An 18186-nucleotide genomic window follows, 5' to 3' on the forward strand; every position below is an offset into this window, starting at 1 on the left:
CATTTAATAAACTTACTCAAAGAACTGATCCGCAAGCAAAACGTATTCTTATTTCTAGATCGTCTATTGTTCTGGGAATAATAATAATTTTTAATCTACTTCATTTATTTCTTAATTTAATTTCCAATTTTTTGTACGTATAAATGGCAACATGGATGAACATTTCAACCATATTGTCCTCTTCACGTTTAATAGAATATTTTGCAAGCATTGCAAATTATTGAAAGAAAATATTTTTAAACAGATTCGGAATAGCTTAGAATACAATAATTGTCTCTGTAATTCTTTAACTACGACAACACTGGAAAAAATGGTTCAAATAAATGTTTTTCAGTTTAATAAGAGAGGTTCAAGTAGAAATAAAGATTAATATGCCGTTCTATATTAAAATCTAGGGTATTTTTATTCTCTTAAGAATCAGATTAGAAAAATTTATTTCACAGTAACTAATTAATAATAATCAGTGTTATTTAATGTAAGATAAATAAAGCCAATATTTGCTATGATTTTGGGGAAAATGGTTTCTAATACTTTATTTAGCACATTCGGTCTATTATAAATCTCGTAATATCATATCATATAAATACTTTCGCAATTGACGTGGCAAGTTCTCTAAATCAACTTCTTAACCAGATATAAGAAAATTACGACCTATTTGTTTTGGAGAAATTATTGTACTCTACCTAGAGGAAAAATATTATCTAATTACGACACGTAATTTTTTATCATCGTTGTACGCGAATACATAATTTGCAAGGACGCTGAGCCAGTATGAATATTAACTCTTTTAATAGAGAGTTTGTCTGCGCACAATCTCAAGTTTTTGTTTTGAGAAATATTATCTAGGAAACTGTTACAAATTTTAAGAATACAAGTGACGATAAATGATTCCTTTCATATATTTTAAAAGAGAGAAGTAATAAATTATTATCACTCTTCAATTATTAATCCATTATTTTATGTCGTATTTTGTTCTATAATTATGTGAAGTAAGCTTTTAAAATATTTATGAATCATAGTAATTTATGATAAGATTTTGCAATGTCACTTCTATAAAATATTTTTAATGCGACCAGTTTTCTTATGCGTGGTTGTTTAACATTCACTGAATTCTAATTAAAAGTTGATTTATATGATAAATATTTAATTAATACGTATTAACATCTTCCGTATCATTTAAGGGGGCTTGGTTAGGTGTGCTCTTTCACGGCACTCTTCGGAATTTTTTTTAAAGGACTGAACGAACATGTACGTTTGAATTTCCTATATGAGTCTCTAATAATATTTTTCGCTGATTTGAATGATCTTGAAATATATTGTCACTATCATCATTCCAAACATCTTTTCAAATTACTAGACAGCCTATACATGTTATCATTGCTCAGCCTTAATTTCGAAATATTTGTAAAAATATTTCTGTCATTCTATATCGTATCTTTAATGTATGGGATACCTTTGCGATGGTTCATATAAAGGTTTGAGTTATGTTCTCGAGAAGAGGTTGTAAGTCTGCACCACAACAATATTTTTGCTGATATCTCGAAACTAAGACCGACCGGTTGTAACACATCTATAAAGAAAATTTGTTCAGTATGACGCTAATGGCAACATATTTCAAGATCATTCAAATCAGTGAGAAATATTTGAAGTAGACAATTACCGCACTTCGGTGTCATTTCTTCAGAAAACCATTGAGTTACCACCCATAGTACTTCTTGCACTTTTCATCCCCTCGCCAAGTAGAATTCAATGCAATAATAATATGATTTGACCTTGGACTTCAAGTTCAAGGTCAACCTCGCACCAATTTAGTTTTACAAATGTTCTCTGATGTAGAGGTGTAGAATCAGACGATAGCGAATTTTACACTTACTTTTCGTACACCCCGTTGTTTCCAAGAAAACCAAAGATGATGTTGGGAAACATTCTTTTAGTTTAAACCTGTATTTTGGAAAAATACATTTTTAGTTTCATGAAGCCTTTTAAGACAAATGGGCAGGTATTTGTAGCAGTTATCTTAATCTGCCGCGTCAAGTTCATATGAACTTTCTACTTTGTAAAGTGAATTAAGAAGTATCGGTTTTTTTCTTAACGGGAGAGGATTTTATTGAAAATATGTATCTACATACGAAATCATCCAAGATTGGTATGATCGATAATACCTTAATATTTGCGTCAGTCTCTTTTCATCACACAGAGATGAGGATTTATATCCGACACAAATACAAAATCCATAATAGAATCAAATTTTGTAATATTGCATAATATTATGCACTTTACTTTTACCTAACTTTTTTGCAAATTTCAGGTTTTCTTGAAAAATTCAGAAAAATTATAATTCTTGAAAAAACGGTTTGTTCCTAATAAAGTTTTATTATTTTCGAGAATCGACGTAGGGAAAGATCAAAGGTTATGACGCACGGTCAACTGTTTGATTTAAATATTCGTTCTTATAATAAAATAATATTTCGAATTTTATAATCTTCCAAGAATCTTTTTATACTTTACAACAACATTTTATATTTTATTCACTGTAGTTTCTTGTATTTGTACTTTATTACACCTACTTACATTCTTTCCAAGAAAACCAATGATTTGACCGTATAGTTTCTCCTAAAGTAAGATTATTTTTCAAAACACTGCTTCGAATTCAGAACAAATACTTTATGTCATAATTAAAAAGTAATGTGTACTCATAAGAAGACATAAGAGATAGAAAACGTGAGGTAAGAAATAAGTAAAGCGCATAAAATTATATAACATGAGGAAGTTTGATTTTTTCATTTTCGGACATGAGTTAGGCATAAATCGACACGTTTTTTTCATCAAAGAATACAGACTAGTAGATTTCACAAAATATATACTTTAACCCCTCTCCTCTTTAATCTCGCAGTCCAATAAAAAGGTTATTGCATGTAATCGATGTCAATTGTAACAGTCTATTTAGTGTAAATGCACTATATGCCATCGTTCCGGCGGTTCATCAAATATCAATTTTTCATACATCGATTTAATAACTTCAAGTCCATATCACGTAGCGTCGATTTTTTCCTATGTGTATTATCCTTGAAGTTTCATTAATCAACTTATATTGCATGCGCGTGCACTTTTCTGCTACATGATTTAACGCATGAATTTTTATGAAACTTAAAAATATTTCTGCCAGCTTTATGCAAATAACCGGTTTATTCATTGAAGATATAAGTACAGACTAAACTCCACGTACATCTCCGTAAAATAAGTTTGAGTAACGCATTTAAAAAATTCAAATTTGAAATGTAAATTTTGGAATATACATTCTTTTAATGAACAGAAAATTGATTAATAGATATAACGATAAAAAGAGCCGACTTATATTAACTAGTCCAATAAGATGTTATATCTACACGTCGTTGTTGTTAGCGGGTTTTTTAAACCCTTTTAAAATTAAAATTTTGAAAATAGTACGAAATGAAGTTGTAACATTAAAAAGCAAATATAATTCTAACATATTTCTCTACCCGTTTTCCCCTGCATTTATAAAAGCAACTGTTAACAATATATTTTTGAACCTCGAATCATCTTATAAATTGAACGTGATAATTGAATAGAATGAAATCTAATTAAACGGAATTCTATTTTCACTTACAAATTATAAGATCTCCTTTCCAATCGTTTAAAAAGTTAGTCGGTCAACCATGACAATAGCAAATATTGAAATCTATTTGTAAGATTGAAATAATATTTGAAATTCAGTGGTAAATATTTGCAATACAGTATGACCTCCTTATAATCGCACTGCTCAGGACTGATAACACAATCGTAGAGAGCAGCACTATGATTCTGCGATCGTTTCATTGGCTGACGGCTCGTTTTGTTCATTTCGTTCATTCTTTGCCCCCGTCTAGAACACTGAAAATGGGTATCATGAGGAAAATAAAAGTATCAATTGTCAAGAAAAATCCACAAAGCAGGATTATAGGGAGACACGCTGTATTTTTTTTTGTTACGTTCGAGCAAATATAATTCAATGTATAATTTTCATCTCAGGATACCCATAGAAGTCTTGATACAGGGGATGATCATTTAACGAGACCCACATCGACAGCTTCGAAAATCTTCGAAGCAAAGGATGTTGATCACATTAAACACCCTACCAATTTAGTAAAAGGAAAGAGCATGCCGAGCTTAAGGTACGTATGTCAGTTTACGGATAGAATACGATACACACTGAAATACTTCTCTTCATAGAACTTTTCTCTTTTTCATTTGAGTTTTCTCTTGTTCGTTCGTACCTACATACGCGCGTCTTCTTGCAGTTTTATTTCTCGCTGGCCAATTAATCTTCTAACATTGTGTTAGTTTATTTGTCACTATGATTTTCTGCGACCGTGAGGTATTCAAGACAGTCCTAAACTGATTTCTAAGTAATTCTGCAAAGTGGTACACACATATATATATATATAATAGTAGCAAAGTGAACTATCATCATATGTTTAAAGAAAACAGTTTCAAAATTCGAAAGAATTCTGACATTTTAAATAAATTTTAAATTTCATGAAATTATTTTTCTTCTTGTAACTGTGTCTGATCGTTTTTGGTACCCATTCGCATTTGCAATAACTTCTAGCTGTGGAATTAAGTGCTAATAAAATTAATAATTAATTTTTAAATCGCCTTTTTCATAAATTTTTAATTCTGTATGTTAACACTTGGAAATATTTTTTTTGTATGTATCTCTATCATTTTGGTTGATTTCATTGAAATCTGCGTAGGACGGTTTTGAATTTTGGAAATTCCGCAAGTTTACTTTTGGCTATCATCACAAAGCGTCTAAAGATTCCAGTAATAAAAGATCTGCTGAGAATTCGTGTGTATGTACGTGCGCATGGATTTTTGGTAGAACCGTATATGGTTTTAAGGAAAAATTAAAATAAGTCCATATAACAAAAGACGTAGTATGCTTAAGCTGTATGCAATCAAGAATAAGCGTTCCAGTAGATCAATAATATTACTTTTTAATCGTAGTACATAATCAGTGTTGGGTAGCAGTGGAATTAACAATCTGTATATATTTTTATATAAAAATGGCATTTTGCATTTATTTTTACCAAAAACTCTGTGAAAATTTCCTATTGAACTTTAGTTAGCTAAAAATTCTGCATTATTATGTATTATTGTATATAGTTATGTGAATTATCACATGAAACAAATATATATCGATATTAGTAATATAATTTCAATATATTTTAAAAATCTTGTTAATTTTCTATTAAATATTTTTTAAATGTTGATAAAATAATAAAAATTATAGGATAATCGGTGCATTAGAATATTCAACGCATTATCACATCGATTAATTTATTTGTACACGTTTATACACGTATATATTTAAAGGGAAATTATATCAATTATTACAGAAATTTGTTTTACTCAGAAATGCCATTTTTATTCTATACAATTTTTTAAATGGTGTATATTCGTAGGTATTGATTACTTTAATTATTTATTATAAGCATTATAAGCACGATTATTTAAATTACATAATAAAATAAGAATTCATTAGATTTGCATTGAATTCTTCATTATTGATGAAATATAATTAAGGTAATTATATATATAAATGTTTCAAAATTAGATTTTAAATAGATCTTGGAGAACTATATAACTATTCTTCACCCAACACTGACAATTATTTTAAATTTTAACTGAAATTTTATGCAACTTTTCTAAAAATCTCGTTGCATTAATAAATGTGCTTGTTCTTTATAATAATAACAATCAAAGAATTCTGTTATGTTTTCTCATCTGAAATTTCGTTTACCTCTGAAAACAACTGCTCTCATTCTTATTGATATTGTTCCGTAGTTGCATCAAATATTTTGGATACATGCAATGTGATTATAAAGATTTTAAGAAGATTCATTCTATATATTATATGAAATATTAAAAATGTTTATATTATGTCACAATGAAAAGACTTTTAATTCCTTCAATAATACTTGGACATATATTTAATATCGTTCATACTAATAAACATTACTATGACTTGCAGATTTCAGAATACACACAAATGTAGATTATAATGAGATCTGATGTTGACAATAGAAAACGTGATTAAAATAGATACAAACGGTAAATAATTAATCAAGTCCTATTCAAAAATACCTGTACAATACTCAAAATAATATAACAGTTATATCTTTTTCAAAAAATTAGACTTATACAAAATATTTCCTGCTATTTTGTTCGGCGTTTTTAAGAAATAAAACATGCTTTCTGTCCTTCAGCTTAACAAGTGAAGTAAATCTTCCATAAAATATGATACATAAATCACCCATTATTGTTTACGGTGATTTATATTTTACCTGTAAGTTCTAGATAACACAATTTTTTCCTGCGAAATTTCAGACGAAAAAACGTTACAGAACTTTGAACTTTATCTTCGTAAAGAACTGGCTCCATTTCATTTGTAACATAATTGTTCGAGTATTGCATAATTTGATGATGAACAGATCTTCGTTTAAGACTTATGCGTAATGTGTTTCTCTATGTGTGTCTTTTCTCTCTCTCGTTCGCCTTTTCACACCTGAACTCGTGCTCAGCTGCTTGATTAACGAGCTGACCGCGGGAGGGTAAGTCATCAACGTCACTCGGAGGAAGTTCCGTATTGCAGCTCGGTTTACACGCTTCTTTTACGAGCTTCCTGCTTCCGGTAGGGCGCACAATTATCCTTAAAACACACGCCACGCCCTAGCCTCGGCACGTTGCCAAGGAACAACATATACTGGGTGATCTCGAAACCGAGATACAATCGGGACAAGGGTAAATCAAGATAGAAAAATAAACAAGAAATAAAGAATACAATTTTCTCATGGGAATATACTTTTCCGCGATAACGGATTCCAAATGTTTATGTGACACCTTAGCATTTACAAGCAGCAGAGACGGTAAGTCAACAAACACGTTAGCTAATTGAATCACAGGTCAAAGTGACTAATACCTCTTTTGAATATATTCAAATTTTAGTAACAGAGCATTCGATTAGGTCCTTTATATTCATAAAAAAATAATGATACGATTATCATGATCATCATTACTAGCACGCGCACCCGACAAATCTTCAAACGCGGTTATCGTAGAAATCGTGTATCGTATGAAAAACTTTTATTCTATATTTTCGACTTATTCTTTCGTGTACAGTTACCTCCTTTGCCGATTGTGCCTCGATTTCGGGAGTACCCTGTATATCGTGAACACATACATCATTTTCACATCCATTTCCCTCAACTTTATCAAGACGTTTATCCATTATTATTGATCCATTATTCAAGACCATCGACGGTCTATCTGTTTTACATGAATTGTCACTTTCTCATCCTATCTCTAATCCGATTATTTGATCGATAATTTGATTAACCTAATAGACTCTATTGGCTACGTAGCTGAATATGTTTGTTATTTATTGAATATAGCATTTTGATATTATAATATGTGAAATATAATATATAATATATAAATATATAATATATAAAATATAGTATATAAAATAATATACTATATTATATTAGTGTAGTTATTAGGACTGGAGAAAAATATTGTGGGAACAAGTTTGCAATGCATCAGGGGCCACGTATACGTGAATTATAAATTTATCTACGTTACTGTAACTATTTATGATGATATCACGTTAATTTTTTAATTATTTTTATACCCATCAGGTATAAAACTTTGTTTATTTTTCATTTGTATTATTTATGTAAAGATGAATTAAATTATCTATAGCATTATGTTCTTTATGGAGAAATTCAACAACCAGGCGTTCAAAATAATAATAAAATATTTTTTATTAAAAGTTTTTTTCTTGAAAACGAAGACTCTGAAATTCTCTAACTTATAGTACAGTTTACAACACACCCTTTGTTTTACAGAATTTTTGTTTGATTTACAATAAAGATCGTTGAATTCGTTTTTAGATAAAAAATAACGGTTTGGAAATGAAAATATAAAGGGTCGATAATTTAAATACGACCTTCATAACAATCTTGAGTATGTAATTTTCTGTATTAGCATGTGACCTCCAGTTTATTATAATTTTTTCCCCGAATATTTTCTCTGGTTTTAATATTAACTGACGAAAAATAATGAAAATAAAGTACGTAAAATGATCAGAATAAAATATTTCGAACAATATTGTATGAAAATGCTACTGAAGAAATAAGGTATACTAAAAGTAGAAATGTTCGGAATGTCAATGTTATTAAATTCGTTATTACGAAAACAAATTTCGTCCTTTCAAAATTTGACATTGATTATCTATTTTCTTGTAGATACTTTATCATAAAATTTTCGAAAACTCGTAAGACTGTTTCTATCAATCTTCTTTCATTTTTCTATTCCAATCAACAGCCTCAAACCCCTTTAGGTAGATGAATGAAGAATAAAACATCCTGTACATATATACAGGCAATACGTACATTGTGTGTGTGTAAAGAATAAGCGTATTTGTTCTTAGTTTAATTGACACTGTTTTATTGCACTTTAGGAAAGTTAATATTTTCAAAAGTGTATTCCACAATATAAAGATATATATGTAACGATTAAAATAATTTCTTCCAAATGTTCACGATATGCAAAACGTCACTGCAATATGTTTCATTTACTAAGCAAAATTACACGACGACTTGTAAGTTTTGTTTTCTGCAAATTTTAACTGTTCATTTCACTTATAACTTTAAATTATAGCAACTTCGAGTACCGCGTAAATAATAAATTGCATAGTACAATAACTTGAATCCTTACAGAATTATGCATGAAATCAAAACAATTCACAACAAATAATAAACGTTGCTCCCAAATATTATTAGATGAAGCTGAAAACATTGTAATAACATATCGTTACTTTAATTAGAAATTTTTATCTGATTACGAAATGAATGCGAACAATCGAAAAATGTATGTATCAAAAATATGTTGTATTATAAATGCATTACGACATGTTATAAATTTATATTATGCAATATGCTGTATATATTGTAAAAAATAGTAAAGGTAATTGATCAAATATAATTGTAATGAATAGTAAAAATAGTAAACGTAATTGAAAAAATACAATTGTACTTTGCAGCAGGATTAAAACGTATTTTGTAAAATAAAAAAAAAATAGCGTTAGAGCAGTAAAGTCTTTAAAATACAAGTGACGATATAATTTGATGATTATATTTTGTGAAATACTATTGAATCGACAAATTTACTAGGCAATATAAACCATAGATATTGATTAACATAAGTATATACCTACTTTATCAACCTCGGTGAGCAATGCTAACTAGTGACAAAGAAGTATTAAAAAATAATTCTGTCGTAATATTACTCAAAGAAATCGGCCTCCATATATAATAACGCCAACTTCTGTCTCTGCAACTACGTATTTATATATGTATATAATTTGTATTACACATAAAAAATGATGTACCATAAAATATTGTTGAAATAACTTCTAAAAGTGTTACCGTGTTTAAATTTTGCGCCATATCGAAGAGTGAAGTATTTTTTGGTACAATATCTGTTCTCGTTCAAACAATATTTCATTCTAAAATATGAAATTTGGGAAAACGTATATGTAGTGAGATGCCGTTTGACGGATGCATCGAGCATGCTACGTGGAATGGCAAGCGCACCAACGTAGATAAGGACCATAGAGCTCAAAAAGTAGTGCTTAGCTAGGATTCACATTGGAAATACTATCTCCGGCAAAAAGTATTCGATCAAACAAACCAACAATTCTTGGTAACAACTATTCACAAACTGAATGTTGAAAATATTTTCTATTGATTATAATAACACATACAATGATAACGGTTGCCAGGCATACGTGTAGATGTCTAAGCGAAGTGTAAATCGACAAGCAACCAGTCTTTAGACACTAAGAAAATTTTCCCCAGAATTCAAAATGCACCAATACTTTCTGATTCCACGTACCTACTTATTTTTCATAATCTTCACGTACACATGAACACTGCAGTATTTTGTATTTAGTGGTAAGGGAAGAGCGTTTATTGTTTCGTTAATATTTCATTTGAAATATCATCAACTCTGCTATTCTATTTCTGTTCTTTCTCTTTCTACACGTGCAATATTAGTTTTCATTTTCGATGCGTGTAAGATAATTACTTCAGCGACCACGCTCATGACTTTGACTAAATATCAAATACTTCAAATATCATCAACTATGCTATTCTATTTCTGTTCTTTCTCCTTCTACACGTGCAATATTAGTTTTCATTTTCGATGCGTGTAAGATAATTACTTCAGCGACCACGTTCATGTCTTTGATCAAACACTTTCTGCCAAGGGTAGTAGCATGGGAGAGTTGGCGCGGAAGTATATTATGCCAGGTTTCTGATGAATTCTAACTTGTAGGTACATCGGCGACACTCGTATTGAGAGGAAGCAAAGTCGGTTTTATAGTCAATCATACACCGCCCCGAATCCTATCATCACCGTCACGGAACACACACCCACTCCATCCCCGGATTACATGAAGCGACAGGTAGGAAGCGAACAAATTACATATAATCCCGAATTCCTGTGCTACACTATCATTTCAATTATCAAGTCATTCCATAAATAATGTCCTTTGATAAAGTGAAACTTTCAGCGCAAAATGTCCGTGCTTGCAATTTTACCTCTTATCTTTATGCTTTGAAGGCATTTTGAAATATTACTTTACGCTTCGAAGGCATTTTGAAGCATCACTTTATGCTTTGAAGATATCTTAAAGCATCACTTCCGTTACATTGCTGCTACTAATCAAGTACGATTGGATTTTATTTTACTATTATTTCATGCATAACCACGTGTATGTATAGTTTAACAATTTTACAAAACTTTATATGCTTATGATACATTCGTGCAGTACACACGTTAGTAAAAGTTAAGTCAAGTCTCCAGGTATGAAGTAAAGATGGTAATAAGAAATCGGGAGGCCATAGTTCAGGCTATAAATTCGTCAAATCAATGTATTCGTTAGTTAATTTTTGTCGTTAGGATTAATGACTTACACATTGTTCATTTCGAACGATTACTGTCGTCGAATGTTTAATTGGTTAAAAACATTGCAGTAGTCGGTGATAATTAGTTAACGCAAAGGGAAAGGGATTTGATGGATATTGCATTTAGTCATTGAGAATAACGTTGAATATTATTAATGTATTGAAACTAAATTGATGAATTCAATTAACGCTAGGTTTAATAAACAAATGTATTTACAAACATAACAATGGAGCGCTGAGGTGATCCGTCTACTATTCTTTAATATTCAGGGTTCTTTCGAAATCATAATAGTACGAAAAAGAGGGAGACTCTACATAGAAAAGTAAATTGAAAAAAATAGATTATATAAAAAACAAATATATTATATATTTTAGAGAGAATAATATTTTTTTTATAAATAAATAGTTTAACTACTATTTCTGAATTCTCGAGAAGAAAATGCTTGTAAGAAATATTCTTGAATTAATTAAATACTAATATCACAATTCCATTAACTAATATTATTAATATTAATGTTTACTTAATCTAAACACATTTCACAAAAGCTTCTTTCCTCGAGAACTTAAAGATAAAAGCTGGATCAGCTATTTGTATTTAACAATACATGAATTGACTCGAAGTTTCAAACATAATTACTTCCGAAACGAAGTATCATATGACAGGAAGTCGTTTATTTCCAGCTTACTTTTTTATATGCGATCAATCCTTTCACAATTACACCGATTTCAATATCTTCTTTAGCTCGCCAAAACAAAAACTTAAAAAAGAATCTGTATGTTCAATTCTTCAGTATGCAATATAAAGTAATACTGGTTCCATAGTGGTTCAAAGTAGGTACCAGAAAGGAAAACTTGCCACGTGTAGTCTCACTTATAGACATCGCTGATACGTAGACAGCGCATTTTTATGCTGTACATTTTATATACGAATGTAGGGAAAACGGATAGAACCAGATTTTCTATAGTTATGGTTACAGTAGATTAAAAATAATCTAGAACTATGCCAAATTCTTCTGAATTTCATATTTTATTGCTTCTTGAAAGCTTTTGTTAGTGGTAAACGAATAAATGTGTGGAATCTGCTGTTACGTACCTAGAAGGAGGTATAATTGAGAAATTCTCTAATATGATAAGATCAATCAGTAAGGCATTTAAGAAAAAGGAATATAGTGTTACAGTGTATAGTTGTAATATACGAATTTCTCATAAAACTTGGAATCCTGGACATGTTTATACGATTATATAGATACTAGTGAGTGGACTGTGAATTTTTATGTATTTATAATAACCTCAACCACATACTATATAGTAAGGCTACGTAACGTATTGACGTGAATTATCATTTATTTTTATACGTCTTTTTATAAACAATATCGTTAAATTAATAAATATATTTTTTAATATCTTTAAAAATATTTAATCTTATTCTATATTAATTCTAAATTATCTTAACTACCTAATTCTTAAAAAAAATATAATCCTACTCTATCTCACTTTTACGAAATAATACATAGCTATAATAGCATAAAACTCCACAGTCTAGTAATAAATATGCAGCACTAAAATCATATCCCGGAAATTAACACTGTTTTATAATATTTCAGGAATGAAATACAACACACATTTAATATAAACAAAGTCAAGAGAACTCGAGGAAGCGTATCAAACACTATTCTATACACTCTGTACACAACAAACCTATCAAAAACACAGAAGACTATCGTAGCTATTTGTTTATACCTATAATTCCATGATTTCAGTCCCCCGCGTGAATCGAAAAATAACGTTTGAAAGTTTACAAAAAGAGACATCAATCCTTTAGAATTATTTGAAACATGTAAAACATTATACTTGACTTTTTATATCCTGAAAACACTGTATTAATATTCCTCTTCCTGGTTTATTTCCATTTAATTTGAAGTGCAACTGCAAATATTTCCACTTAAAGAGTTTTAAAACAGAAGCGGTAGTATAAAACGAGGATTCTAATTCAGGACATAAAAGGTCAATCCTGATATAAGCAATCTCATCGAAGATAAAATGTAATGCATCCTCCCCTTGTTTCTCATTAAATGTGTATCTGATTGATTACATTTGTTATTTTCTTTCTAGGCATCGATCGACAGTCAATTAGACGTAATCAGTATGCGTGGTAGTCGTTTAGATTCCGAAAGAAAACCTAGCCTTACACGATCACAGACAGACTCTAATATCACTTATGGTAGCGACGAAGTTCCGGAAGCACCCGGGTCTTCCTGTTACATCACCAAGGAAGGTGATATCGACCTACACGTAGTTCTAAAGGTAGGTTCTTTCATTTGTAAATAGTGTGTCACCATTTTACCCAACTATTTTTGTCTATTTACTGAACGTTTTGTTAGGCTGTGCGCTCCGTTGCGATGCGGGATAGCAACTGCTGCACCTTGCGAGTGTGCGAGAATATTTTAAATTTGGTGGAGCTTTTAATGGATATGGGAGTAATGAAACAGTGTCTTCGTGAAGAGATGACGGGCAGTATTGCAGGTATGATAATTTTAGGGAATCAGTGATCTATATGCAGAGCTGAATAAATTATTATTTCACATTGTCTATTTCATTTTAAGTGATACATAAACCGTAAACCATGATCGTCAAGTTGCGACTAACTAGCAATTTTTTTCTGTAAAATATTTGAAGTTTTATGCAGATATATTTCACTGTTTTCCATCTATTGCAAATTTCACGTTTGATTATTACGAAATTAAACTATATAATCGAACCTTCCAAATTCAGTCGCAACACGTTACATCAGTTACATTAGCATTCGTCCAACAACTGATGATTCTATATACTTGTGCGTACTCATACATATTGTGAATTTAGTACATACAATAATGTCTAATTAAATTGCAGCAGTACATGCATATAAATGTAATCTATATTTATTCGAAGTATACACCATTTACTATATCAAACATGAGTATAATACTATAAAATATTAGATATTATAGATTTGATTGAAAATTTAATGTCTTAAAATCTAAATAAAACATTAAGATTTTCAAATATATATTTCTATATATAGAGATAATGTAATTACTAACGATGCTTATAGCACGTAACATTCAATCTCGTTATTTTCAGATTCGACAACGGTGATAGAAAAGTTAGAAGGTGGAAAGAAGAAAGAGTCCTCCGAAAACGAGCAAGAATCACGACAAAATGCGACAAACAAGAATAAATCCTTATCTCACAGTCTTCTTATGAGTTGCGTGATCAGAGTAGTGAAACACTTAGGCTGTCCTCACAGCTGCTCGGAAGGGATACGCGGACCCCATGCAGATTTTTGCCGTTCGCAAGCACAAACGATCCTTAGCAAGTTGCACCGGGCCAGTTCGAAGCAGTTTTCACGATTCCTGAGAACAATGGTGCGGGAACAACCAATACCAGAAATTTTGGAATTCTTTCACGCATTCATTGGATTCTGCGTGGATCCATGTTCGTTGCTATCTCCACTTAGTGAGTAAATCGGGGGAAACGAAAATAGCTCCGTGTGTATTTGTTCGCTTTCAAGCTACTCGATATTCTCATTAATGTGTTTATCAATAGAAACGTCGCATTCTTAATTTCAATTTGATTTGAAACAGTAAATTTCATTTTACAACCCTATCGGGAATTCTTTTCAACGTTCTATCCAGAATACGTTTTTACTATTCTTTCTAAAAATATTTAATAACACTGGAAATTTTATTCAAAATACCATTTCAAAATGTATGGTGTGTGTTTTTTTAGAAACCTCTGCTATTGACCAAATTATGTATGTATTATACATCAATGTTTTAATTGTTGATGCGTCAACATTTACATCGCAGATGCTTCGTTGCCCTTGAATTCTAATTTCTGCATATTTCAACAACTTCTCTTTGATTATTCCATGATAGATCAAAAACGGGGATCAAGCAAGTCCCCGGAAGTTGGCTCGCAAGCTGGATATGTAACGAATTATGGAACGAATTTGATGGGAACTTCGATGGTTATAGGAGGTACACTCGGTAATTCGAATGTAAGTGGCACGGGAACTATGACGACCGCAGCTTCTACGAACATTGCCGCGACTTACGCTGCCGGCTGTCACAATACGCGTGGCATAGAGGGTCACATTTTTAATTGCGTTTTCAAACCGCTGGTCTCGCGTTTCGTCAAATCGCTGAAGGAATTGAAGTCCCAGGAAAATATAAGTTTATACTGTGATCTTCGCCAATTTATGGCTTATGTGAAAGAAGTCCATTGCGGCATTTTCCGCCGCGTCATATTAAGCGGGATCATCGACTCCGCGGATCGACCTAATAAACGGTGTAACAGCAATGTTCAAACGACCCGTGTCATCAGGTAAGAGATTCCTAAATAAATCTTCATATGTATTTTACATTACGTTAGGTAATTCATAGAGAAAATGAAAAAACCGAGATGTACTCTGAATAATTGAAAATAATTTATTACAAATTTTATATTCCCATCTTAATTTATTGATAACGTATTATACTTTCTATTATGGTGATGATTGTTTTGGATTTTTCCCGGGAAATCCTGGCGACGGTATAATACGGTCTTTTACATCAAAAGACAAACGCCTTCTCAAACTTCTTACACGGACACTTTGAAAGTCCGAACACTTCCCCTTTAAAGTGCACTCTAAACGATAATTTCGTATAGAATTCCCTTTAACCTATTCCTAATAAAATACATAATTTGAAAGCATAAACTTTGTATTGCAACTACACACTAACATCTTAAGTTTAACATATCAACGCATCTTTCTAATTTAATATGTTAAATGCCGCACAATTTTAAGATGCAGAATATGCGAAATGAAAAAAATACAATATTAAATTATTTAATTGCACTGCCTTGTTATTATCGTAGGTTTATTTTGCTGAATGTCACCGCATTAGGTAGCGTTATTTACAATATATTATTGTTTTCAAATATTCGTCGTTTAATTGAGGGAATTACAGTAATTGAATTTGAGCAGAGGTCACCGGTGACCAATGGCGTCCAACGTGTTAATGGTGAAGGTGCCGATGTGCTACGCCCTCTCTGATTTAAATAATTTTCAAATATGTTGTAAGGGGACACGATTTTGAACAACCTTTTCCTTTATATGTTATCAATGGAAGTGTTTAGTTTCCTCCGTTACTAGTATACTGAATTTTGTATACATGAGTATGTATGCAGGAGCCACACCAATGCGATGCACATGCATTCTATTTTCTACTCTTCCTACTAGTAAGATGTAAGTTCATCCAAATCGATACCTCTCTTCTGTTCGTTTCCATGGGCTACGAGTCTTACTTTGAATTTGTTTATTGTTCCATCTTGGTTCCGTTTTATTTTGAATACACACCTGTTAGTGAGTACTTTGGAGTTCTTTGGTTTGTCTATTAGTTCCCATGTTCCATTTCAGATAGAGGAGTCGTATTCTCGTTCCGTAGCAGCTAGTTATAGTCTTTGACCGCTGTTCATGACCTAGGCAACCGTTCTTATCTCCATATACTGTACCTACATAGTTAACATTTAGTGCATGGTGGGGAATAACCTTTTCAGCCTACCTCTTTTTCCAGTTCATATTAATTTCAGACGACCTTTCGTTCTTCTCCCAATTGGCGTTTTATTCTCGTCCATGGCTTCGTCATCCCTGATTTCTTCTTCCGATATATCTTCTTCTAAAATGTCTGCTTCCGACAGTTTATTTTCCGTCGTAGCTATAAATATGTCCTCGTTTTCCATTATGTGATTTCCTATGTCTTCGTACATCTCTTATTAAAACGATGTGTCTCATTCCACGGTCCCATAGCCTATACGCCTTAGACGCTTGTGAACATCCAACCAATATGTACTTCTTACCTTCTGGCATGAATTTGTTGATTCCTGGCCCCTTTTCCAACGCGATTGTTTTGCTTCCGAAGATTCTTAGGAATCTAATAGGGTAGACCGAAGCGAATTAGATCAGTTCAAATTAACAGTGGAAAAATAACAGTTAAAACTTAGTATCAACATCTTTTTCCTAAATTTCTTATTAATAGACATTCCGCTTTATTATTAGTAAAAAAAAAATTGTTCGAATACTTAAAAATCTTCCTGTTATAAACAAAAAACTGGATTGTGAGAAATATCCAATTCGCCCCAAACCTCGGGGTGAATCGTTTCTCAATGCTTCCCATACGTCTAATGAGGTCTCGGCCCGTTTAACATGATTGAGCCGGGTTTTACGTAAATTCAATATAATGAAGTCGACAGCTTTTTCATCTCTACTTAGAGAGTGGACACTTGTCCACTGGGCGGCATTATCTTCTGTCTCAATAATTGTCTCATATACTCTGAATATTATTTCATATTAACAATAAACGGGATTACGATATTCATTAAAAAAAAATTACTTTCAAGCATTTCAATCCTTAAGAGTTACAAATACTTCAATATCCAAATATTTATAATATCAAACAGAAAATGGTTATTTTGTCAATATTTATCTTATCAATGCACGTGGTTAAATATACTTCGTTGCAATAAAGATGATAATAATTTCAGGCATATACATCAATCAGATTTGGAAGAACACGCGGACATTGGTGGTGATGCATGCTATACTGTAGACGACAGAGGAAGTCGAAAGTTTCTTTTCAAGAAAAGAAGCACATCTTCGACATGTGCAGTACGTATTAATGATTACGAATTGTCTCTTATATTTGTTTACGAAAAAGTGTCGTTTCATTTATATGTTCGAAATGCATATAAAATTTCAACTTTACATTAACGCTTAGCACTCCAGATGATTTCGTAATTTATCAGCAACTGCAACTAATGTTTATGGTATCTCTAGTGAAAATGAAAAATGCTATAACATTCCTTCGATCTTTTGTTTTCTTTCTCAGTACAAAATTTGGATGAGTGGAAAATCTAATGATTTTAGGGCAGTTTCTTTGATTCCTTAAAATATTTGATATTATAACTGGTGCAATATTGGAGCCTACAGAATTCAAAGGGTTAAGACTCAGAAATATGTCCATATCACAGCAAAATCTTTTCGTGACACATTCGCTACCGGATTTGTTTCAATAGTAGCCTCCATGATTACAATATTTTATTCAATAAAATGTATCGTCTTTACAAAACA

General features: G+C 31.4%; 1 protein-coding gene across 13 annotated transcripts in view; it reads left to right on the forward strand.

Moving 5' to 3' along the window:
- unc80 (unc80, NALCN channel complex subunit) overlaps positions 1-18186 on the forward strand; it is a 59394-nt gene that overhangs the window by 11399 nt on the left and 29809 nt on the right. For 8 of the 13 annotated variants that reach the window (XR_004235505.2, XM_031982432.2, XM_031982431.2 and 5 more), the window contains exons 17-24: positions 4030-4172; positions 6585-6614; positions 10402-10531; positions 13146-13337; positions 13415-13556; positions 14157-14531; positions 14954-15401; positions 17601-17724. Coding sequence is in view for 12 of the 13 variants with exons in the window: in XM_031982432.2 (XP_031838292.1) it covers positions 4030-4172; positions 6585-6614; positions 10402-10531; positions 13146-13337; positions 13415-13556; positions 14157-14531; positions 14954-15401; positions 17601-17724 (1584 nt within the window). In the remaining variant the exon portion in view is untranslated. Of the gene's footprint in view, positions 1-4029; positions 4173-6584; positions 6615-10401; positions 10532-13145; positions 13338-13414; positions 13557-14156; positions 14532-14953; positions 15402-17600; positions 17725-18186 lie in introns of those variants that run through there. The other 5 variants (XM_076365382.1, XM_031982425.2, XM_031982426.2 and 2 more) reach the window with 5 other exon arrangements.

Source organism: Nomia melanderi, chromosome 3 (genome assembly GCF_051020985.1).
Source record: "Nomia melanderi isolate GNS246 chromosome 3, iyNomMela1, whole genome shotgun sequence".
Classification (NCBI taxonomy): Eukaryota; Metazoa; Arthropoda; class Insecta; order Hymenoptera; family Halictidae; genus Nomia; species Nomia melanderi.